The 25,973-nt window shown below is 29.7% G+C and overlaps 1 protein-coding gene and 1 pseudogene across 1 annotated transcript; both read left to right on the forward strand.

Annotated features, from left to right (window-relative positions):
* Nucleotides 1-13,594: 13,594 nt before the first annotated feature.
* On the forward strand, nt 13,595-16,813 carry LOC123210942 (putative calcium-transporting ATPase 13, plasma membrane-type). Its single transcript, XM_044629441.1, has one exon. It carries the CDS (start codon nt 13,669-13,671, stop codon nt 16,714-16,716), a length of 3,048 nt encoding a protein of 1,015 aa, XP_044485376.1. The 5' UTR covers nt 13,595-13,668; the 3' UTR covers nt 16,717-16,813.
* Nucleotides 16,814-18,166: 1,353 nt separating this feature from the next.
* Nucleotides 18,167-25,973, forward strand: LOC123211631 (annotated as a pseudogene).

Below are 25,973 nucleotides of genomic sequence, written 5' to 3' on the forward strand. Positions count from 1 at the left end.
TGATATTTAGGTTTTTAAAACTTAATAGGTGAGAGATTAGTGATTCATTAAACCTTGGGTAGAAATAAGTCTTTTGACCTAAAAATAATATTCACGAGAGATTACGATTTGAGTTAATTCTCAATAATGAAAATTTTAAAAGATGATTTTTTCTTACTTAGTTAAACCAAATTTTAACGTAGTTCAACTGTTTACTTTAATCTAACTTCAAAAATAGTTTTCAAGTAAATCAATATTGTTTTTACTTATGGTTAATAATCTAACTGATTTGACCAATTGATCTAATCCAAATAATATCAAATTCGCATTTCCATCCACACATTTAGGATACTCATTTTCACACAACTTATGATTAGATTTAATGACAATATCCAAAATTCACATTTCACTAACACAATTATGATTTTATAATACTATGTTATGATTATAGATTATAAATATAGGAATAATTAGTTTGTAATTATTATATTTATGAATAAACACAATTCAATTATGAATATTTAACAAATAATTTATAAAATTGATTATTTATATTAAAATATTTTTAATATATATAATACTCTGGTTTTTGGATTACATTGTAAATCCATTATTCAATAATTTAGAAAAAGCTTATTGTATTAATTTTTAAATTATAGTTTAAATAATCTAAAATGCAAAGCTAATTAATTATGTAATAATTGGTTATTTAATACAATAATTCAATAATTTAAATTAGATAAAGGAGACTAAACATACTCAAATAGATATAATTTTATGAGTTATTCAAATTTATATGCAGTGGACATCAAGTATTAATCAATTCAAACTAATGAAACTATAATTTTGGAGTTATATTTGGTCCTATGTTTTTAGATCTGGATTCGAGGTTGCCCTTAGAGATGTTTAAAATTATTCAATAACCAAATTAAATCAATATTCAAATAAAAAATCAAACCAAAAATAGGATATTGAAAATACCAATTCAAATATTGGTTTATAAAATTGATTTTTTAATTAAGTTACTAGTTTATTATCTTTGAAAATCGATTAATCAAACCAAATTGATTTTTAAATTATTGAAAAAAAAATAAGAAAGTATTGAACCAATTTTCAAAACAATTGAACAAAAATTGATAAAGTGGTGTGACCCTTTGAAATCTTGTTCAAAGCCACTTAACCAAAAATTTGGTTCAGCTAATCAATATTTTCTTTTGTTTCAAAATCGGTTATTATATAAATTAGTTTGGTTTCAGTTTATGATATTTTTAAACTGAAAATTGGGTTAGTTAATTGATTTTGAACACCTTTATTTGACCCAATCAAAAGGTTAATATGCAAATCGACTAGTCTGAGCAATCAATCGAACCTATGACATCAATATGATATAATTAAAATGTTACATGTATTAAATATATTTACCAGACAACGTTTAACCACAAATATTGCCAATTGAGCAATACTTGTGTCAATCACATACAAGAAAACCCAAGTTTAAGTCTTTTCATCTTCAATAATCGGTTAATTAGTTATATCATATTGACATCAGTATAATAGATTTATCTACGACCATTGGGACTTGATCGAACTAGTTTGATTGACCAATTTGTTTCAAGTATGAAAACAATCACTTGGTCTACACTAATGTGTCATTAAATGAAATTATATAAAAATATTTTCATCTGATTATCTTTTTACCTACTATGAGACAACTCTTTTTTGTTTGTTTCAAATTAAACCCCACCTCAATAAATATACAATAAAATTATTTATATACGTTTTTAATTCAAAATTATTTAATCATATGATGACATGTCAAATATGTATTTAATTATATATTTAAAAATATATACACATTACATGTGTGTATATATATATATACACACACTTCACATGTCAAGAGAGTGTGTGTGTATATATATGACATGTCCACCGTTTTCACATCTTAATAAAAACGGTGGGCTGGGAGCACCGGCAAAGTGAAAAGGGACAGATTGGTTTGACAATTCAAGAATCTTCTTCCGTGGACATTGAACATGTAGGGGTCTTATCTTCCCTGGTTTGACAATTTAAAAAGAACATGTAGGGCTGGGAGCACCGGCAAAGCCAGTCATGCTTCTTATTAAGTCAAGCAAGTAACATGTGAAGAAAATGACTGGCTTTTCTTTGTCTCCTGTTTGCTTGCGCTATTTATTTTATGTCACGCTTTCGTACACAACATGATTGCTTTCTTGTACAACGGAATTTAATTTTCCAAGTAATTATATATAAAATTAACGGTGAAGTTGTGTGATTTTGCCCAAATGATGGGATCCAAATAAACAAGTATAGTGGCACCAATCGACCAAACCGTGTCTACCATCCCGGCAAGCAACGTCATCCTTACCACCACAACCAAAAAGGAATTATTTACACAAGAGAAGAAGACGAACGGAAATTATTCGTTTCAATTTCGTTTTTCAATTACTTTTTGGTAATAGTAATATTCTGTTTACACTACAATGACTGCAATTTGTTGGGTTTTGGTTATATTTAAGAAGCAACTGAGATGTAAATAACGGCAAGTCTGCAACTGCAAGTGGGATGATTTGAATAATTTTTAAATTAAAAAAATTAAATAATATTGATGTTTTACACGTGCTTATCTTTTAGTGGTCGTCTAGTCACGTAATTATAACTTAAAATGTTGACCTGATTTTTTCTTTCCGGCGATGGTCTATTTTTCACCCAAGTTATAACGTTAAAATAAGTGTGTACTTAGAGAATTTAAAAGACTTTAAATCTCACTCGTAAATAAATTTTTATTAAAATTATTTATTAGAGATAAAGATAAAATCATCAGTTTTTTAATAATATTAAAAAATATAAAAATCAATATATTTTATCTCTAAAATTTTAAAAATTAACAACTTCACATCTATCTAAAATTTTCTAATACTAAAAACTCACATTCCCCCCGCCCCCTTGGGTTTCATTCTCCCCTTTCTTTTTCTCTAGCAACATTTTGTGGTCGACCCATGCCTTCTTCTCTACCAAAAACGAAGATGGCAATTGGATGAAAATGAATCTAAGATAGCAGCCATGTAGGCGACGCTCTCTCTCCCCCTTGATCGCGTTAAGACACAATGCTCTCTCCCCCTTCATCATATTGAGATGCTTTCACCCTTTGCCTTTCATCGCATGTCTCCATCTTTGTGGTTGTCCAAATCCATCACATAGATCTATGTGACGAATCTCGACAGTCGAGATCTTTGATTGGTGCATCTTCTTTGCACATCGGTTGATCTTTGTGGTTGTCAAGGAGGGAGGCAGGTCTGTGCACTTCGATCGAGAGGTCACAATCTTTGTTGCTGACAGAGAAAAGGATATAGGAGTCAACTGAAAGATGTTGCCGAAGAAAAAGAAAGGGTAAAATGAAACCCGAGGGGAAAATGTGAGTTTCTAAAGTTAAAAAACTTTAGACATGGATGACGTTGTTAGTTTTTAAAACTTCAAGAGAAAAATATATTGAATTTTATATTTTTTCAATATTATTGATAAAATGACAATTTTACTTTTGTTTTTTATAGAAAATTTTAACATAAATTAATCTATAGGTGAAACTTTGAGTTTTTTAAACTCTGTGGATATGAATTTGTTTTGTCATTAAAACTTGGATGTGAAATTATCCTTTAACCTTTCTTTTCCAATTAAACTATATGAAAAACTTTGGTATCCAATTTTATGTACAAATAACGATGCATTATCAAGTAATTAAATGTTGTTTTACATTTAATTTTTAACTATTCAATTATATGATGACACGTCACTCTCTGCACATAAAATTATATACATAAAAGTACTTTGGACTTATTATTCATCAAATTAAAAACCTTGAATTTTATTAATTATTGATGAATATATAAAACTTTTAATCAAATTATATAGTACACATAACTTACATCGTTGGTCAGTCACTTACGCAGCTTCACCACAATCCACCATAAACTGTCTTTGGACTTTGCTCCAATGAAGTAAACTTCATGTTGGTCGGATGCTACAACTCTGGTGTACTATACGAGAAAAGATTCCTCACACTCTGCAGCAAAGGATGGAATGGTCTGGAGTCGTCATTTCGCCTTCGTTTTGATTGGATTTGTGTATGGGGTGCAAACAAGCGGACCATTTCAGATGATCCAATCATGTGCAGTACGAACCAATTATAAGTACATATAATTGTTAATTCATTATTTTATCTTAAGTAACAATTGCAAATTAATCAATTAATGTTACCTTATCTATGTATACTGGAGGAGGTTTGATTGGAAAATATCAATTTACCCTTTACAAAATTTCTACTCTCACATAGGTTCAATATTTTTCTTTGACCCCTTATCAATTTCTAATCTCTTACAGGTCCTACAGTTTTAAAAAAGTCAATTTCTGCCAACCCAAGGTTTTCTATAAAATATCACACAAACCCTCGTGGATTTTTCCCTTATCTCCCTAGCCCCTAATACTTTGAAAAAAACTAAATTTCCCCCCACCCCATGGGCGATTGTTCCTCCCGTGGGAAATTTCATTTGTTCTATGGGATCCACTGTTCCCACGGATCATCACTAGTAGTTCTAACCTAATTTTACGATCAAAAATCGTCATTTTAACCTCTAATTTTAACACAAATCAAATCTACGCATCCTATAATACAAAACCTCTCAAGAATTTCAACCAAAACAATCAAGAATCAAAATATTTTATGCATCGTTTAAAATCAAAACCTTAAAAATTCAAACCTCAAAATCTCTTTCAAATCTCAATAATTTTAATAATAAATTGATTCAAACAAGAATATGGATGATGTACTAATCTTTTTATCATTTTCGGTCATTAAAAAAATATGAAAATCGATAAAAATTACTTCGTCTGTGGGAGACATGAAATTCTTTAAATTTATACAGTAAATCTATATGAAAATATATAAAATTCTTAATTTATATATAAAGATAGTCTAGTTATTTCATAAAAAAAGGTATTTTTATTTAATTCTAATTGTTTTAGATAATTTCACTTAAAACTCCTTAATTTCATGTATTTAATTTAATTTCTCTAAAAACAATAATAAAAAACAATAAAACTATGTGTACTCATTTTTGGTATATAATTTATGTACACAGATGAGGTATTATCATATAATTAGATGTTTCTTTATCATACGATGACACATATTTTAAAATTATCTAATTATATAATAATATATTACTGTATAAATAAATTATTTATAAAAAATAGGTACACATGATATTACTCAATCAAAAAATAAACAACTAACTCCCTAATGATTTGCTTTTCAAACTAATTCTTCATTTGCAGCAGACAGACAACATGCTACACATGTCGGCAGATTTTCCCCAACGCAAGCTCACATAATGTCACTTCTGGCAACAACCCTGATAGTGCAGCGCTGCCAGACTTTTCGGCAGCCTGATAGCGGCGCTAACGAACTAACCAGAGCATGTCCACCATCCCGGCAAGCAACATAGTCCTATCAATCACCATCGTCACTGATAAAGAATTATAATAGAATTATATATATAATTTTAATGGATAAATAATAATATATTATTAAATAATTAAAAATTAAACTTAGATAACTATTTGAGTATATAAATTTATTATTCCTAACAAAAATACAAATAGAAATTCCCTCTATTTCAATTTTGTTTTTTAATTAATTTGTTGGGTAACAAATTAAAGATATAACAAAATTTAACATGATCTATTAATTTGATAAAACATAACATAAAAAATTCGGATTAGGGATATATTTTTTTTATACAAAAAATAATTTGGATTAAGTTATGATTAACCCAAAAAAATGGAGCTGTGTTCCAGTTGCAGGAAGCCAACCTAAATAACCTAAACTAATCCAGAAATTAGTAACATTATTATTGACTTATTAATATTATTGGTAACACTATTACCGAAAAAAAAAAAAAAAACAAAGATGCTGTAATTTCAAAGATTGAACTTACTTTTCTTAGAAGCAGCTACAAATATGTACTTTCTAATGATTCATACATATATATGGTCAATTGAAAGATGTCGCCAAAGAAAAAGAAAGGGCAAAATGAAACCCGAGGGGAAAATGTGAGTTTCTAAAGTTAAAAAACTTTAAACAGAGATAAAGTTGTTAGTTTTTAAAACTTCAGAGGAGAAATATATTAAATTTTATATTTTTTTAATATTATTAATAAAATAACAATTTTGTCTTTGTTTTTCGTAGAAAATTTTAACAAAAGTTAATCTATAGGTGAAACTTTGGATTTTTTTAACTTCGTGGATATGAATTTGTTCTGTTATTAAACTTGGATGAGAAATTATCCTTTGACCTTTCTTTTTCAATTAAACTATATAAATAACTTTAGTGTCCAATTTTATGTACAAATAATGATTCGCCATCAAGTAATTAAGTGTTATTTTATATTTAAATTTCAACTATTTAATTATAGAGCAATACTATGTGTACCTATTTTGGGTACACAAATATATACACATATATGTGTCATCATATGATTGGTTATTGTTTTATTCTTAATTCAAAATCATCCAATCACATGATGACATATATAAATATGTATACATTTGTGTATCCAAAATGAGTACACATAGTTTTATTGTTAATTATATGATGACATGTTATTCTTTGTACATAAAATTATATACATAAGACTACTTTTTTTTCCTTGTCACTAATTTAAATGATATCTTATATTTTATTATTTTTTTTATTTTATAGATTAAAAAATTATAATAATATTTTATTTTATTATTAAGTTGACCCAAAAAGACAATATAAGATAATATAATTAGTTTACGCATTTAAAAATGAATATACATTTTTAGTCTGGAATTAGCTAATAAAAAATTATTTTATTAATTTATTCACGAAATTATCTTGTTTATTTTGTAGGGAATCCAAGAGTTTAGAAACCTTGTTATTCTTTTTATTATTAAGTTGAAAATATAATTATCATTCGTATTAAAGAAATAGTAAAACCTTATGCATAATCTATATGTATAATTTTGGATATAAATAATAATATATTATTATATGATTAATTAGGTTTAAATTATATATAAAATAATACCTAATTATATTGTGATATGTCATTGTTTATGTGTAAAGTTATATATATGGATTGTATACATAGTTTTATTATTAAAAAAAGAGTAAAATTATGTGTACAATTTGGGCGTAAATAATAATATGCCACCATATGATGTGTACATACTTTTGAATATATAATTTGATATATAGATAATATGTTATTATGTGAATGAATAATTTTAAATTAAAAATAAAATACAATAAATCATGTGATAACATATCATCTATATACCTACTTATGTATTAAAAATGTGTGCACAGAATATTGCACTAACAAGATTGAGTAATGTTATATATGTCTAGTTTTATTATAAAAACATTACCAAAATAATCTTAATTTTATTATAATTTTACCTCAACCTAATAAATTTAGTTTAATATATAAAATAATATATCAATATTTTTTAATATTATCCATCAAATATAATAATTAATTTATACATATTAATTTATCTAAACACATTATTAATTTATACTTATTAAATCTATGGTTAAACAAAGTTTAATTCAAAATTAATTAAAGATTAATAAATTAAAATTTGAACTAGATTTAAAATTAATTTAATTTAGAATTCCGCTTAAACTTGAACTTAAATTTTTGATAAGTTTATTTAAAAAATGAATACAATCATTGATTTAAACTGAATTCATTTGATGTAAAATACAGTTCAAACTTAAAAAATTCCGATCAAATCCGAACGAATCCAATTCCTACCAAGCTGTCTATAGAATCAAGTTACTAGAATAATATTTCATATACGAAACCGAATAAATCAGTATTTTTCTTATCCAACCCCATTTCGCCGCGGTACAATGATCAAGGAAACTTGGTTAATTTTGTTACTTTCAAAAGAAATAACCTAGAAATCCCCCAGCACCGCTATTGGCCCCATCACCACTACAAACCCCGGATGGCTCTGTATATATATATATGTAACAACAACAATGCTAATATTCTCACATCTCATCCCAGCAACCATTTCTTGTTTCTTGTTAAAACACTATGTCCGTCTCTACTATTCTCCATGCAAACTCCCCTTGCATTGAGTTTTTACTTGATGCTCCTCTCAGCAAAAAATGGCATTCAGCTTTTGCCAAAATTTACTGCTCCAGAGCTCTTCTGTCTCTGCGCAAAACAACGACCAAAAATACTATAAAAAATGTTTCCCGCTCCTCTTCATATACTGTTTTGAGTATTGTCGATTTTCCAGTTGATAATAATGATCAATACTTCAAGGTTGATCCCAGAAGCCTTACAGAGCTTGTGAAGGAGAAAAATCTAGACAGACTTCATGAGTTTCGTGGGGTTCATGGCGTAGCTTCTGCTCTTAAAACAGATATTGATGGAGGGATATGCAGCAGCGATGAAGAAGATTTTGCTCGGCGACGTGAGACGTTTGGTTCAAACACTCATAAGAAACCGCCATCAAAAAGCTTCTATCATTTTATGGTGGAAGCATTAAGAAATGTCACTATAAAATACCCTTGATTACAATCCAAATTAAAGTTTGGATTTTATTTAAATCTGAACTTAAATAAATGACAATCCGCAATCGATTCAACATTGATAAATTAATATTTGAACCAAATTTGAAAGTAATTTAATTTTGGACTTGAGTCAAATTCAAACTTGAATTTCAAATTAATTTATTTAAAAAAACTCAAATGGATATGTTTGATTTGAATTATAATCCAAACTTAGACCATTCACAACGAATCTAACCCTAATCGGATCCCTGCTAAACTATCTACAATGTCCGGAATAATGTTCATACGCAGCGCAGAAGAGACGCGGACATGGCGTTTTTCTTAGTCAATCCCCCATTTACATTCCAGTCAAAGGGGGAGACACAATGCTCTCTCCCCCTTTGTCATACTGAGATGTCTTCCCCCTTTGCCTTTCATCGCATGTCTCCATCTTTGTGGTTGTCCAAATCCATCACATAGATCTATGTGACGAATTTCGACAGTCGAGATCTTTGATTGGTGCATCTTCTTTGCACATCGGTTGATCTTTGTGGTTGTCAAGGAGGGAGGCAGGTCTATGCACTTCGATCGAGAGGTCACAATCTTTGTTACCGATAGAGAAAAGGATAAAGTGGTCAACTGAAAGATGTCGCTGAAGAAAAAGAAAGGGCAAAATGAAACCCAAGGGGAAAATGTGAGTTTCTAAAGTTAAAAAACTTTAAACATGGATAAAGTTGTTAGTTTTTAAAACTTCAGGGGAGAAATAATTGAATTTTATATTTTTTTAAATATTATTAATAAAATAACGATTTTATCCTTATTTTTCACAGAAAATTTTAATAAAAGTTAGTCTATGGGTGAAACTTTGGGTTTTTTAAACTCCGTGGATATGAATTTGTTCTGTCATTAAAACTTGGATGAGAAATTATCCTTTGACCTTTCTTTTTTAATTAAACTATATGAATAACTTTAGTATCCAATTTTATGTACAAATAACGATTCACTATTAAGTAATTAAGTATTATTTTATATTTAAATTTTAACTATTTAATTATAGAGCAATACTATGTGTATCCATTTTGGATACATAAATATATACACATACATATGTGTCATCATATGATTGGTTATTGTTTTATTCTTAATTCAAAATTATTCAATCACATGATAACACATATAAATATGTATACATTTGTATACCCAAAATGAGTACACATAGTTTTATTGTTAATTATATGATGACATGTTATTCTTTGTACATAAAATTATATACATAAGACTACTTTTTTTTCCTTGTCACTAATTTAAAGGATATCTTATATTTTATTATTATTTTTATTTTATAGATTAAAAAATTATAATAACATTTTATTTTATTATTAAGTTGACCCAAAAACACAACATAAGATAATATAATTAGTTTACGCATTTAAAAATGAATATACATTTTTAGTCTGGAATTAGCTAATAAAAAATTATTTTATTAATTTATTCACGAAATTATCTTGTTTATTTTGTAGGGAATCCAAGAGTTTAGAAACCTTGTTATTATTTTTATTATTAAGTTGAAAATATAATTATCATTCGTATTAAAGAAATAGTAAAACCTTATGCATAATCTATATGTATAATTTTGGATATAAATAATAATATATTATTATATGATTAATTAGGTTTAAATTATATATAAAATAATACCTAATTACATTGTGATATGTCATTATTTATGTGTAAAGTTATGTATATGGATTGTACACATAGTTTTATTGTTAAAAAAAAAAATAAAATTATGTGTACAATTTGAGCATAAATAATAATATGCCACCATATGATGTGTATATACTTTTGAATATATAATTTGATATATAGATAATATGTTATTATGTGATTGAATAATTTTAAATTAAAAATAAAATACAATAAATCATGTGATAACATATCATCTATATACCTACTTATGTATTAAAAATATGTATACATAATATTACACTAACAAGATTGACTAATGTTATATATGTCTAGTTTTATTATAAAAATATTACCAAAATAATCTTAATTTTATTATAATTTTACCTCAACTTAATAAATTTAGTTCAATATATAAAATAATATATCAGTATTTTTTAATATTATCCATCAAATATAATAATTAATTTATACATATTAATTTATCTAAACACATTATTAATTTATACTTATTAAATTTTAAGATAAATATTTTTTTAATTTTTCAGTTTTAATAATAAAAGATTTAATGAATGAAACGCCCTCTGGTTACAATCCAAACTAGAGTTGAATTTTAATCAAATCTATGGTTAAACAAAGTTTAATTCAAAATCAATTAAAGATTAATGAATTAAAATTTGAACTAGATTTAAAAGTAATTTAATTTAGAATTCGACTTAAACTTGAACTTAAATTTTTGATAAGTTTATTTAAAAAATGAATACAATCATTGATTTAAGCTGAATTCATTTGATGTAAAATACAATTCAAACTTAAAAAATTCCGATCAAATCCGAACGAATCCAATTCCTACCAAGCTGTCTATAAAATCAAGTTACTAGAATAATATTTCATATACAAAACTGAATAAATTAGTGTTTTTCTTATCCAACCCCATTTCACTCAACGCGGTACAATGATCAAGGAAACTTGGTTAATTTTGTTACTTTCAAAAGAAATAACCTAGAAATCCCCCAGCACCGCTATGGGCCCCATCACCACTACAAACCCCGGATGGCTCTGTATATATATATATATATGTAATAATAACAATGCTAATATTCTCACATCTCATCCCAGCAACCATTTCTTGTTTCTTGTTAAAACACTATGTCCGTCTCTACTATTCTCCATGCAAACTCCCCTTGCATTGAGTTTTTACTTGATGCTCCTCTCAGCAAAAAATGGCATTCAGCTTTTGCCAAAATTTACTTTCCAGTCCCCCTTTTACATTCCAGTCAACGCGGCATAACGTTCAAAACGAAACCTTCTGTGCAAGAAATTAAAAAGAAAATTATCTCATTATTAACTAACAAGAAAGAACCCAGGAATCCACCATCACCGATGTAGGCCCCAGACGGCCCTGTGTATATATGTAACCATAACGATAGTAATATTCTCACATCTCGTACTATCTTTGGAAGGCAAGGTTTCGTATTTCCAATAGATTAAATGTTTTCAGACTGGAAAAAAATATATATATATCGTCATTAATACATATATTATGATATGAACATGGACCGACAACTTCATTGACAGTGCAACACTGCCGGCTTTTGCAAGCTAACACTAGTTTTACACGTGCTTATCTTTTAGTGGTCTAGTCACGTACTACTAGCTTAAAATGCCGGCAGGATATTTTCTCTTTCAATCAAACCAATAACTTTTGTTAATAATTTATACGTAAATAATAATATATTATAATATAATTATGTATTATTTTATTTTTAATTTTTAATTATTTAATAATATAATAATATATTATTATTTGTATATAAAATTACTTATATAATACTATTTTTTTGTTTATCACTAATATAAATAACATTAGAGTTGATAATTTCGATTTAATTTTAGAAATTCTGACTCTTCTTGACTTTAATAAGGAGAGAACTTTTCAATAAAAATGGAAAAAAGGACAGGGATAAAAAAATCCCTACAATAGGGGATGGGGCAAGGGTCGAGAATACATGTGTTCTTTCCCCTCCTCGCCCGCCTTTTTCCTATCTCTTTATATTAATATATTTACTTAAAATATTAACATATCTTTATAGTTTTAGATTATTTATATTATTCAAATTTATTTAGATTTTTATTATACATAAAAAATAGTTAATATATTATATTTGTGACATTTGAAATAGTGGGTTTGTTTTAATTTTACTTAATTTTGTTATTTAATATATTTATATTGTGTTTAAAAGATATAAGAAGAGAATTTTTTCTTATAGGTATGGAGGGGGGATTTTTCCTACGAGAATGAGGAGGGGACGGAGAATAATTTTTTATTCCCGTAACGGGATGGCCCAGAGATGGGGATTGAGATCCTCTCCCCACTCTTTTCCATTGCCATCCTAAATGATATATTATCTTATATTATTGATATTATTTTATTTATTTTATAGATAGTACACAATTATAGTAATATTTTATTTTATTACTAATTTGACGCAAAAGAAAATATAGGATAATATAATTATTATATGCATTTAAAAATGAATATACATTTTTGCGTTAGATAATATGATTTGATAATTTTAAATTAAAAAAATAATATCTAATTATATGATGATATATTATCTATATATTTAATTATGTATCTAAAAATATATATACATACTATGCTATATATACCTAGTTTTATTGTAAAAGAATTATTCAAACAATAAGACTATATATATGTATATATACTTATAAGTGTCATTATATAATTAAGTGATTTTAAATTAAAGATCAAATAATATCTACTTATCTAATAACATATATTAATATGTATACAATTATGTACTTACAGAGGATACACATAGAATTTCTCTTATCAAAATAATTTTAACTTTAATATATTTTGTATATTTAAAAAAAATAACACCTTAAAATTTTTTATTATTATTTACTAAGTATTTTTTATTATTATCTATCAAATATAATAATTATTTATGTAAAATAAAATATCCTTAATCACAATCCAAATTAGGGTTAAATTTTATTTGAATCTGAACTTAGACCATTCACATCGAATCTAACCCTAATCCATTCCCTACTAGGCCATTTATAAAATCCAAGTTACTAGAATAATGTTTCAAACGCAGCGCAGAAGAGACGCGGAAATAGCGTTCTTCTTAGCCAATCCCCCTTTTACATTCCAGTCAACGCGGGTTACATTCAGTCAATCTCATGTAGGCCCAGGAATCCACCATCACGGATATAGGACCCAGACGGCCCTGTGTATATATGTAACCACAACAATGGTAATATTCTATTATTCTCACATCTCATACCAGCAAGCTTTTCTTCAAATCTTTTCATTGCATAATATATTTTCGATCCCTTTTTGTTCTTGTTAAAACACCATGACCGTCCCTACCATTCTGCATGCAAACGTCGCTTGCATTAAGTTTTTACTTGATGCTCCTCTTAGCAAAAAATGGCATTCAGCTTTCGCCAAAATTTACTGCTCCAGAGCTCTTCTGTCTCTGCGCAAAACAACCACCAAAAATACTAGTAAAAAAGTTCCCCGCTCCTCTTCACATACTGTTTTGAGTATTGTCGATGTTCCACTGGATAATGATGATCAATACTTCAAGGTTGATCCCGGAAGCCTTACAGAGCTTGTGAAGGAGAAAAATCTAGACAGACTTCATGAGTTTGATGGGGTTCATGGCGTAGCTACTGCTCTGAAAACAGATATTGAAGGAGGAATATGCAGCAGCGATGAAGAAGATTTTGCTCGGCGACGTGAGACGTTTGGTCCAAACACTTACAAGAAACCGCCATCAAAAAGCTTCTTTCATTTTATGGTGGAAGCATTCAAAGATGTTACTGTATTGATTCTTTCAGGTTGTGCAGCTCTTTCTCTTGCTTTTGGCATAAAAGAGCATGGCCTCAAGGAAGGTTGGTACGACGGTGGAAGCATTTTTGTGGCTGTCTTTCTTCTCATCGCGGTTTCAGCTGTAAGTAATTACAGACAAAGCAGACAATTTGACAAACTATCTAAAGTGACCAACAATATCCAAATCGAAGTCATCAGGAAAGGTCTGCGGCAACAAATTTCAATTTTTGAAATAGTTGTTGGAGATGTTGTTTGCTTAAAAATTGGAGATCAAGTTCCTGCTGATGGATTGTTCCTGAAAGGCCATTCCTTACAAGTAGATGAATCAAGCATGACAGGGGAGAGTGATCATGTGGAGATAAACAGCAGCCAGAATCCATTCTTGTTCTCTGGCACCAAAGTCGCTGACGGCTATGGTCGTATGGTTGTCACATCAGTTGGTATGAATACGCTATGGGGCCAAATGATGAGTCAAATAAGCCGGGACAATGACGAACAAACAACTTTGCAAGCAAGGCTCAACAAGCTAACTTCATCGATAGGCAAGGTTGGATTGGCAGCTGCTTTCTTGGTTCTTGTAGTCTTGATGACTCGCTACTTCACTGGAAATACAACAGACGAGAATGGAAACAAAGAATTCGTTGGAAGCAAAACAAAGGTTGACAACATTGTCAATGCTGTGGTGGGGATTGTAGCTTCTGCAGTTACAATTTTCGTAGTTGCAATTCCAGAAGGTCTTCCATTAGCTGTCACGCTAACTCTTGCTTATTCGATGAAGAGAATGATGATGGATCAAGCTATGGTGAGAAACCTCTCTGCCTGTGAAACAATGGGCTCTGCCACCGTCATTTGTACTGATAAAACGGGGACTCTAACTCTAAATCAGATGAAGGTAACAAAGTTTTGGCTTGGCCAGGAATCTATCACAAACGGTCTTGCTTCTTCAATTTCTCCCAGAATTGTTGAATTGATTCAGGAAGGAGTTGCTTTAAATACAACTGGTACTGTCTACAAGGCTACTACAGGATCTGGATTTGAAATCTCAGGCAGTCCTACTGAAAAAGCAATTCTTTCTTGGGCTGCTCAAGATCTCAACATGGATATGGAGCAAATAAAACAGAGTTGTATTATTCTCCAGGTTGAGGCCTTCAATTCAAAAAAGAGAAGGAGTGGGGTTATGATGAGGAAGAAGATAGACAACACAATCAATGTGCATTGGAAAGGAGCAGCAGAGATGATTCTAGCAATGTGTTCGAGCTACTATGATGCTTTTGGAACTGTCAAGAATCTGGATCATGATGCAAGGGAATTATTTGAGCACATTATTGAAGGTATGGCGGCTAGCAGTCTTCGATGCATTGCTTTCGCACATAAAAGTATTTCTGAAGAAGAGCAGGAAGATGCAAAAGATGAGAAAAAGTTAACTGAAGACAACTTGAGTCTAATAGGACTGGTTGGTATCAAGGACCCATGTCGTCCAGGGGTAAGGAAAGCTGTGGAGGATTGCCAACAAGCTGGTGTGGACATCAAGATGATCACTGGTGACAATGTTTTCACTGCAAAAGCCATAGCCACTGATTGTGGAATCCTTAGGCCGAATGGGTTAGTCGTGGAAGGAGAGGAGTTCAAAAACTACACACCGGAGCAGAGAATGGAGAAAGTTGATAAAATATGTGTGATGGCAAGGTCTTCTCCTTTTGATAAATTGCTCATGGTGCGGTGCTTGAAACAAAAAGGTCATGTAGTTGCAGTCACTGGGGATGGCACAAATGATGCACCAGCTCTAAAGGAAGCAGATATAGGACTTTCTATGGGAATACAAGGCACTGAAGTGGCCAAGGAGAGCTCAGATATAGTAATCTTGGATGATAATTTTGCTTTTGTGGCCACAGTTCTGAAATGGGGAAGATGTGTTTACAATAATATCCAAAAACTTATTCAGTTGCAGCTTACAATGAATGTTGTTGCTCTTGTGATAAACTTTGTAGCAGTAGTTTCTGCAGGTGAAGTACCTCTAAAAGTAGCTCAATCGTTGTGGGTGACTTTGATCATAGACACATTAGGCGCCCTGGCTCTGGCCACAGAGAAGCCGACAAAGGAGCTCATGGATAAACCACCTGTGGGTCGTACTGAGCCACTTATCACCAATGTTATGTGGAGAAATCTATTAGGTCAAACTTTGTATCAGATCGTCATCTTGTTGACATTACAGTTCAGAGGTGAATCAATTTTCGGTGTCAATGAGAAGGTGAAGGATACCTTGGTCTTCAACACATCTGTCCTTTGCCAAGTCTTCAATGAATTCAATGCAAGGAAGCCTGAAAATAAAAATGTGTTTAAAAGGATACATAAGAACAAGTTGTTCTTGCGGATCATTGCAGTAACCATCATTCTTCAAGTATTAGTGGTGGAATTTCTAAAGAAGTTCGTAGATACAGAAAGACTGAATTGGGGCCAATGGGGTGTTTGTATTTGTCTTGCAGCTGCATCTTGGCCGATTGATTGGCTAGTGAAGTGCATACCTATTCCAGAGAAACCATTTTTTAGCTATCTCAAGTGGAAGAAGTAGATATTACAAATCCAAATACGTGTCAATCATTATTCCATTCATGTAATTAGAACCTATGTTCAACTCATTCTTGTAATAAGAACCTTTATTCATTTGATTTTTAAGTTTTAATAATATATCATAATTAGACTAATCACTTAAGATAAAATAATCATACATAGAATATTAACATAGTTACCATTTGACTATCCTCCTTAGACAATTCTCGAAAATCAAGTCCATCACAAACTCTTTGTGAAACTTCGTATTTCTACTTTGCACAGGGGAGAGTGATTATGTAGAGCTAAACTTCTGTGGGGTTATATTATTTAGCAGCACAACCAGCAGTAAACTCCAGCGTTTTGTTAATCTTGTATAATTTGAAATTGTTAGTCATGCCAAGATTTTTTTAGTTTTTCTGATTACAATTTTTGTACTGAAGGATATGTATTGAATAAAGATTATTATATCAGTAATTTTCCAGTTCTAAAATCATTGTCTTTCTTAGAATTTCTTAAAAGGGACAACTCCCTTTAAGAATATGTATTCGATACAGACCCGGTACTAATTGGAATTTGTTCTGCTGCAGCCTGGAATTCTGCCTCAGATGCTGCAAACTTGTTCTGTTGTGTATTCCAGAGGCTGGAAGCTCTCCCTTACTTCCTATCTTCACAAAAGTCCTCTGTTTCTTTTCTTGTCTGCTATCGGCCTATATCATCCATTTCTTCTTCATCTGCAGTTGGACGGATGCTGCGCGTTTCTCTGGTTTGTGCTGATTTGTTTTTGTTGCCTTCCTCTTTTTGTTGCAGTGCAACAAGTGTAACACATAAGCTGCGGCCATGTGTCACATTAACACCCTTTTTTGCATTCTTCCTCACGTACACCTTAGCCCGTATTGAATTTAAATTATATCAATAAATTTTAAGTCCTAAAATCCTCATTTTACTTATAAGTTTTTTCTGCTCTTGTAGGTAATACAACAACACCTACTAAGACATAAAATTAAGGCCAAAAGACTTGTTCCCACCCTAGGTCTAGTGAAATCCCAAGGTTTTATCTTTCAATTTTTAAAAACTCAAGCATTCATATATGAGCAAATTTCTGTTAAAAATCTCAGTTAGGATTAGGGATAAAACTGTTATTTAATAAAAATAATTTAAAAAACTAAACTTCTATCACATTTCCCCTCTCAATTTGAAACTCTCACAATCCCCCCCCCCCCCCCCCCCCCCCCCCCAACTCCAAATTTTCCTTTAAAATTTGAAAAGTGGTTATTTTTCCTTTAGGTTTTTTCTCCTCTGATGACTCACTCTTTTCGACCGCCAGCCAACCTTTTCTCTTTCCTCTCCCTCAGCTGATTGCCTTTCATTACTTTGATTTCGCCTTTGTTGGGGATGAAAACCATCGTCTTTGTCTTAGAAGAAGACGAAGACAAATGGTTTTTGTCTTAGACCTCCGTCTCTTACGAAAGATGGAAGGAGGCGATTGGCTGAGGGAGAAGAAGGAGAGAAGGTCGGCTGAGAGCTGGGAAGAAATTGGTTGTCGGAGAGAAGAGAAAATCCTAAGGGAAAAATTGTTACTTTTCAAACTTTAAAAAAAAATTTTAAGTTTTTCAAATTGAGGAGAGAAACTGTAATAAAAGTTTAATTTTTAAAATTTTTTGGTTTAATAATAGTTTTACCCTCAATCCTAACTGAAATTTTTAATAGGAATTTGATTATAGATAAGTATTTGAGTTTTTAAAAATTAGAAGGTAAGATTTTAGAATTTCCCTATACCATGGGTGAAAACAAGTTCTTTTCGCTTAAGATTTAAAAAAAAAGTTAGAAATTGAATTAGATTTTAATGTTAAAAAAACTTTTATAAGATTTTAATATAATAAATTTCGATGTTTTTTAGACGGGGAAAAGTCAGAGCAGGGAAGGTTACATGGCAAATTTCTTTGTATCAGTGTGAATAATAATACGCATTTACATTCACTTCCATGCAGATAGAATGAGGGTATCAGCAAACATTAGAATCTTTTCCTTATTTAACATTTAATTCTACTATATAAAATAAATTGACTAAGAAAAGTCTCAGTCTATCTGTATATATTAAATCATGAAAAGTTACAAATTTGTAACTCTTTCTCGGAAAAGTTAAAATGAAAAGTTGAATTTTAGAAATAATAAAATTGTGTATCTATTTTAGATACATAAATATATACAAATTTATATGTGTTATTACATAATTGGATGATTTTGAATTAAAAATAAAATAATATCAAATCATATAATGACACATATAAGTATATATATTTATATACTCAAAATAAATACACATAATATTGTTTATACGAAAGATATATATATACCTAAACTCATCATTTCTAGTGGGGATGATAGCTAAACAAGATGATAGCTAAACAAGCTAAGGTCAGGACGGCCTATCTCAAAGAAACCTAGCTAAAAACAACTAAAGAGATATTACCATCTCTTCTTAAAAACCTATCAAAGTCTTTACAAAGATAAAGTTAAAAAAAAGATAAACATCCAAAGTTATAATTACTATATTTACAATTAAAAATGTAGGTCGGTCCAAGAGTCTAAGCTATACAAAAATAGTCTTATAAATTGCATAAAAGATCTAATAGAAGCATAAAATAATTCTGTCTAATTGAGAATATAAAAGAGATGTTAAATACATCTAGAAATAATAAAAAATTTAAAATATATATATATATATATATATATATCAGTTGAAATTATAAGTTGATATCAACTCCATGGATAAAACATTTGATCAAAGATTATCAAAGTTACTATTTAATCTCAACAAAAATTGATGTCTTTCTTATCTCTCAACGTCGTTAACGATCTTTTGCAGTATGACATAGGCAAGTTGGCATAGATCACACATATGCAATTCCTCCTACAAAGTTTTAAATTTGATAAAATACTGAGTCAATGATTCAATGATTCATTGTCTCTTTAGACCAAATTTGAAAATTTCTTTCGAATTTTGTTTGAGTGGGGGATATTGCTTTGCTTGTATCTCTTACAATGCTCATTCCATAGATTGCGAGTAGTCTTTGCATATAGAACACTCTCTTGGATTTCTTTTTCCAAGGAAATTATGGGCCATACCTTCACCATCGCATTGTTTTTTTTCCATTGTTGACATATTTCTTAAGATATTGTTTGGTTGAGGCAAACTTCCATCAATAAAACTGCCTTCCTCTTTGTAAATAAGGTTGTCTTCATGGAACTCTTTTATATAACAAAATTGTCACTGTTGTAAGGTGTTAATACAAAAATTAGGCCTAAATGATCAAAAGGATAAAGAATGTATGAAAAAACATCTAACTCATTCATCATAATGCTAGGTAAAAACGATGACTTCTTTTGATTTGTGTTTTATACGGGGGTAGGCTCATACGCCATCAGTAAAAATAATTTTGGGTAAATTTTTCAACTTGTGTATTCTAATATTGTCTAAAAATATATACAACCAAGACAAACGCTAACAAAGAAAAAAATTACAATTAAAAAATTAAAACAACTAAATAGGGATTCTATAGCATGTATAAAATACCGAGAATTAGTTAACCCGGTATATCTCGCAAAAAAATGGGTTTGAATTAAATTTATTATTATTATTATTATTATTTTTACTAATACTGATTTGGGTTATCTTTAGATTGATTGTTTACAAACTAATAAAATTTTAATTGATGTACTTCTTAATCCTCTTTGTCATAATTATATATTTATTTTTATTATGCACCTATATTAATTAATTAAGCTAGTTTTTTTTTTTTTATTTAAGAGTTTATGAGCACCATCCAAAATAAATAGACGGTGAAATTGTAAAACAATTTCGTTTTGATAAAAACATCTCATTTTATATTAAAATATATTATATGGGTAATGGGTTAAACGTGTTGAAATAGATTAAATATAATATTATAGCTTGACATCAGGACCAACCAACGAATAGCGTCACCATCCCAGCAGGTAACGTAATCCTTACTTACATCATCACTAAAAATACTGATGGAGGGATATGCACCAACAATGACGAAGATGTTGCTCAACGACGTGAGAAGTTTGGTTCAAACACTTACATGAAACCCCCATCAAAGAGCTTCTTTCATTTTATGGTGGAAGCATTAAGAAATGGGGATATTGAAATTTTTACCACTATTTTATTCCGTGTATACAAAAATATCACTTATCCTAAAGTTTTCACAAATATACCACAACAGTAATCACTTTCTCCAAAATACCCTTTTTCAATCTTTCATACACAAATTCTCTCTCTTCTTCTCTGTAACTTTTTTCTTTCTTCTTCCTCTTCTTCCAAAGTGATAAAGGAATCATATAGAAAATATAATAAATGTTTCAAAAATAAAAGAAAAAAACTGAAAAAAAAATAGATTTCAGATTAAGAATTCTTTACTGAAAAAAATTAAAAAGGTTGGCAAAAAAAAAAATCTGGAAAAAAAACTGATTGACAGACTTATGAAATTTTATTCTGTAAATTTTAGATTTCTACTTTAACAAATGAGATAGGTATTTAATTAAAAACACTGAAAAAAAAAATAAAGACGGCTGGCATGGGTTGGCCGCACACCAACCCTTTTTAATTTTTTAAGGTTGGCGCTCAAAAAAAATTAAAACAGGCAAAGGGTTGGCGACCTTTGCCTGTTTTAATATAATATAATTATATTATAATATAATATAATATAATATATTATATATTATATTATATTAATATTAATATTATAATATTATATATTATATATATTATAATATATAATATAATATAATATATATATAAAATATATTTTATATATATTACCAAGGGTTGACGGCATTGCCGATCCTTGGTTATTATATATATATATTATATATATATAATATAATATTATATATTATATTATTATTATATATAATTATATATTATATATAAAATATATATATATATATATATTATATAATATATATAATTAAAATATTATAATATATTTATATATATATATTATAATATAAAAAAAAGAGGGTTTGTGTTGACCCTCTTTTTTTTAATTAAATTTTTTTTTAGAAGGTAACCCTTTTTTTTAATTAAATTTTTTTTGTTTAAAAAATATGAACACCTACCCTTTTTAATTTTTAAATTAAATTTTAATTTAATTCAAATTTAAATTAATTTGATTTGATTTGATTAATTTGAATAATATATATATTATATTATATTTTAATAATATATTTTTTAAATTAATTTAATTCAAATCTATAATAATAATATATATAATATATATTTATATTATATAATATAATTATATATAATATTATATATATTATCATAAAGGTTGGCGTTAATGCCAAAGGTTGACGTTTCCGCCAACCCTTAACTACTCCAAGCTTTAAGTTTAGTTTATTAAAAGGTGGGCCCATCCTAAAGTATAATAACGCCAACTTTCTTACACCAATAGTTTTAGTTTATAAAATATGGGCCCACCTAAATTAATGCTAACAAGCCAACTATTTCTGCCAACCTTTATAATAATATATATTATTTTATATATTATAATATATATAATAAAATTATATATAATTATATATTATATATAATATGTTATATTATATATAATATAATTTATTATATATATTATATTATATTATATTATAATATAATTTTATATTTTATAAAATATATGCAAAGGAGTCTGGGGGCGATGGGTTGGCGTTAACGCCAACCCATGGCGCCATATATTATTAATATTATATAATTATAATTAATAATATTATAATAAAAAATATAATATAATATAATTATAATATATAAAATTAATATAATAATCTAATAATATATATTAATTAATATAAATACATTATATACATATTATATGTACAGGCTAGGTTGGCGTTTAACTATATTATTATAATATATATTATATATTATAATATAATATAATATATATAAATATATTATAATATGTATTAATATATCATTATATATTATAATATATATATATATATATATATATATATATATATATATAAACCAAGGGTTGGCGGCATCGCCAACCCTTGGTAACAAAATTATATTATATATAATATAATATTTTTTATATATATATTATATTATAAAATATTATAATAATATTATAATTTAATTATATAATTATAATATATTATATTATTATATTATAATAATATAGTATATAATATATACATATAAGGGTTGGCGTCACCAACCCTTATATGTATATATCTTCAGGGGTTGGCGTTAACGCCAACCCCTGAAAACCCAGCAGCAACTTTCACATTTTTTTTTTCAGTTAAAGCAAAATTTTTTTTTTTTTCAGTTTTAATCCTTAAATTTCAATTTTTTTTTTTCCAATTAAATACTGTTATATGGCTTATCCAATCGTCATTTCCTCCAAGGCATATACAGTGGATGTGGTTAAGTTTTTTTGTGAATTACTCTTTTCTTTTTTTTTAAATCCTTACTTTGAAAAATTTTTAATCTAAAGAATTCAATATTTTCCTTCCTGCTTTTGTTTTTGAAGATGAGAAAGAAAAGAGAGTGATTCCTTTATCACTTTGGAAGAAGAGGAAGAAGAGAAAAAAAAATTACAGAGAAGAAGAGAGAGAATTTGTGCATGAAATATTGAACAGGGGTATTTTGGGAAAGGTGATTACTGTTGTGGTATATTTGTAAAAGTTTTAGGATAGGTGGCATTTTTGTATACACGGAATAAAATAGTGCTAAAAATTCCAATTTCCCAAAGAAATGTCACTATATTGATTCTTTCTAGCCTCAAAGGGGATCGGTACGACCGTGGAAGCATTTTTGTGGCTGTATTTCTTTTCATCGCTGTTTCAGCTGTGAGTAATTACAGTCAAAACAGACAATTTGACAAGCTATCTAAAGTGAGCAACAATATCCAAGTCGAAGTCATCAGGAAAGGTCGGCGGTAACAAATTTCAATTCTTGGTGTAGTTGTTGGGGATGTTGTTTGCCTAAAAAAAAGGTGATCAAGTTCCTGCTGATGGATTGTTTCTGAATGGCCATTCATTACAAGTAGATGAATCGAGCATGACAGGGGAGAGTGATCATGTGGAGATAAACAGCAGCCAGAATCCATTTTTGTTCTCTGGCACCAAAGTCGTTGATGGCTATGGTCGTATGATTGTCACGTCAGTTGGTATGAATACCCGATGGGGCGAAATGATGAGTGAAATAAGCCGGGACAATGGGCAACAAACACCTTTGCAAGCAAGGCTCAGTAAGCTAACTTCAGCAAAAGACAAGGTTGGAACGACAGTTGCTTTATTGGTTCTCTTAGTCTTGTTGACTCGCTATTTCACTGGAACTACAGCAGACAAGAATGGAAACCGAGATAACAATGGAAGCAAACCAAAGGCTGACAACGTTGTCAATGCCGTGGAGCGAATTGTAGCTTCTGCAGCTACAATTGTTGTAGTTGCAATTCCAGAAGGTCTTCCATTAGCTGTTACGCTAACTCTTGATTATACGATGAAGAGAAAGATGATCGACCAAGCTATGGTGAGAAAGCTCTCTGCCACTGAAACAATGGGCTCAGCCACTGTCATTTGCGCTGATAAAACGGGGACTCACACTCTTAACCAGATGAAGGTAACAAAGTTTTGGCTTGGCCAGGAATCTATCGAAAAGGGTTGTGCTTCTTTAATTTCTCCCAGGATTGTTGAATTGATTCAAGATGGAGTTGCTTTAAATACAACAGGTACTGTCTACAAGGCTACTACAGGATCTGAATTTGAAATCTCAGGCAGTACCACTGAAAAAGCTATTCTTTCTTGGGCTGCTCAAGATCTCGGCATGGATATGTAGAAGATAAAACGGAGTTGCATTATTCTCCAATTTGAGGCATTCAATTCAAAAAAGAAAATGAGTGGGGTTATGATGAGGAAGAAGATAGACAATACAATCAATGTGCTTGGAAAGGAGCAGCAGAGATGCTTCTAGCTAAGTGTTCGAGTTACTATGATGCTTTTGGAAATGTTAAGAATCTGGATCATTACGCAAGGGAAATATTTGAGCACATCATTGAAGGTATGGCAGCTAGCAGCCTTCGATGGATTGCTTTTGCACATAAAAGTATTTCTGAAGAAGAGCAAGAAGATGAGAAAAAGTTAACAAAAGACAGCTTGAGCCTAACAGGACTGGTGGGTATGAAGGACCCATGTCGTCCAGGGGTAAAGAAAGTTGTGGACGATTGCCAATGTGCTGGTGTCAACATTAAGATGATCACTAGTGACAATGTTTTCACTGCAAAAGCCATAGCCACTGAATGTGGAATCCTTAGGCCAAACGGGTTAGCTGTGGAAGGGGAGGAGTTCAGAAACTACACACCAGAGCAGAGAATGGAGAAAGTTGATAAAATATGTGTGTTGGCAAGATCTTCTCCTTTTGATAAGTCGCTCATGGTACGGTGCTTGAAACAAAAAGGTCATATAGTTGCAGTCACCGGAGATGGCACAAACAATGCACCAACTCTGAAGGAAGCAGAAATAGGACTTTCTATGGGAATTCAAGGCACTGAAGTGGCCAAGAAAAGCTCAAATATGGTCATTATCGACGATAATTTTGCTTTTGTAGCCACAATTTTGAAATAGGGAAGATGTGCTTACACTAATATCCAAAAGATATAGTCATTATCAAGCTCAACGGTTTTTGCAAATAAAGTACCTCTAACAACAGTTGAATTGTTGTAGGTGAATTTGATTATTGACACACTTGGACCCCTAACTCTGGCCACAGAGAAGCCAATGAAGGAGCTCATGGATAACCCACCTGTAGGTCGTAGAGAGCCACTTATCACAAATGTTATGTGGAGAAATCTTTTAACTCAAGCTTTGTATTAGATAGTCATTCTGTTGACCTTGTAGTTCAGAGGTGAATCAATTTTTGGTGTAAATGAGAAGGTGAAGGATACCTTGATCTTCAACACATTTGTCCTCTATCAAGTCTTCAATTAATTCAACACAAGGAAGCTTGAAAAGAAAAATGTGTTTCAAGGGATACATAAAAACAAGTTGTGTTTAGGGTTCATCGCAATAACCATCATTCTTTAAGCATTAATGGTGGAATTTCTTAAGAATTTGTCAAATATAGAGAGATTGAACTGGGGCCAATGGCGTGCATGCATTAGTATTGCAGCTGCATCTTGGTCGATTGGTTGGTTTGTCAATTGCATACCTGTTCTAGAGAAACCATTTTTCGGCTATCTCAAGTGGAAGTAG

The sequence above is a fragment of the Mangifera indica genome, chromosome 3, assembly GCF_011075055.1.
Source record: "Mangifera indica cultivar Alphonso chromosome 3, CATAS_Mindica_2.1, whole genome shotgun sequence".
NCBI lineage: Eukaryota > Viridiplantae > Streptophyta > Magnoliopsida > Sapindales > Anacardiaceae > Mangifera > Mangifera indica.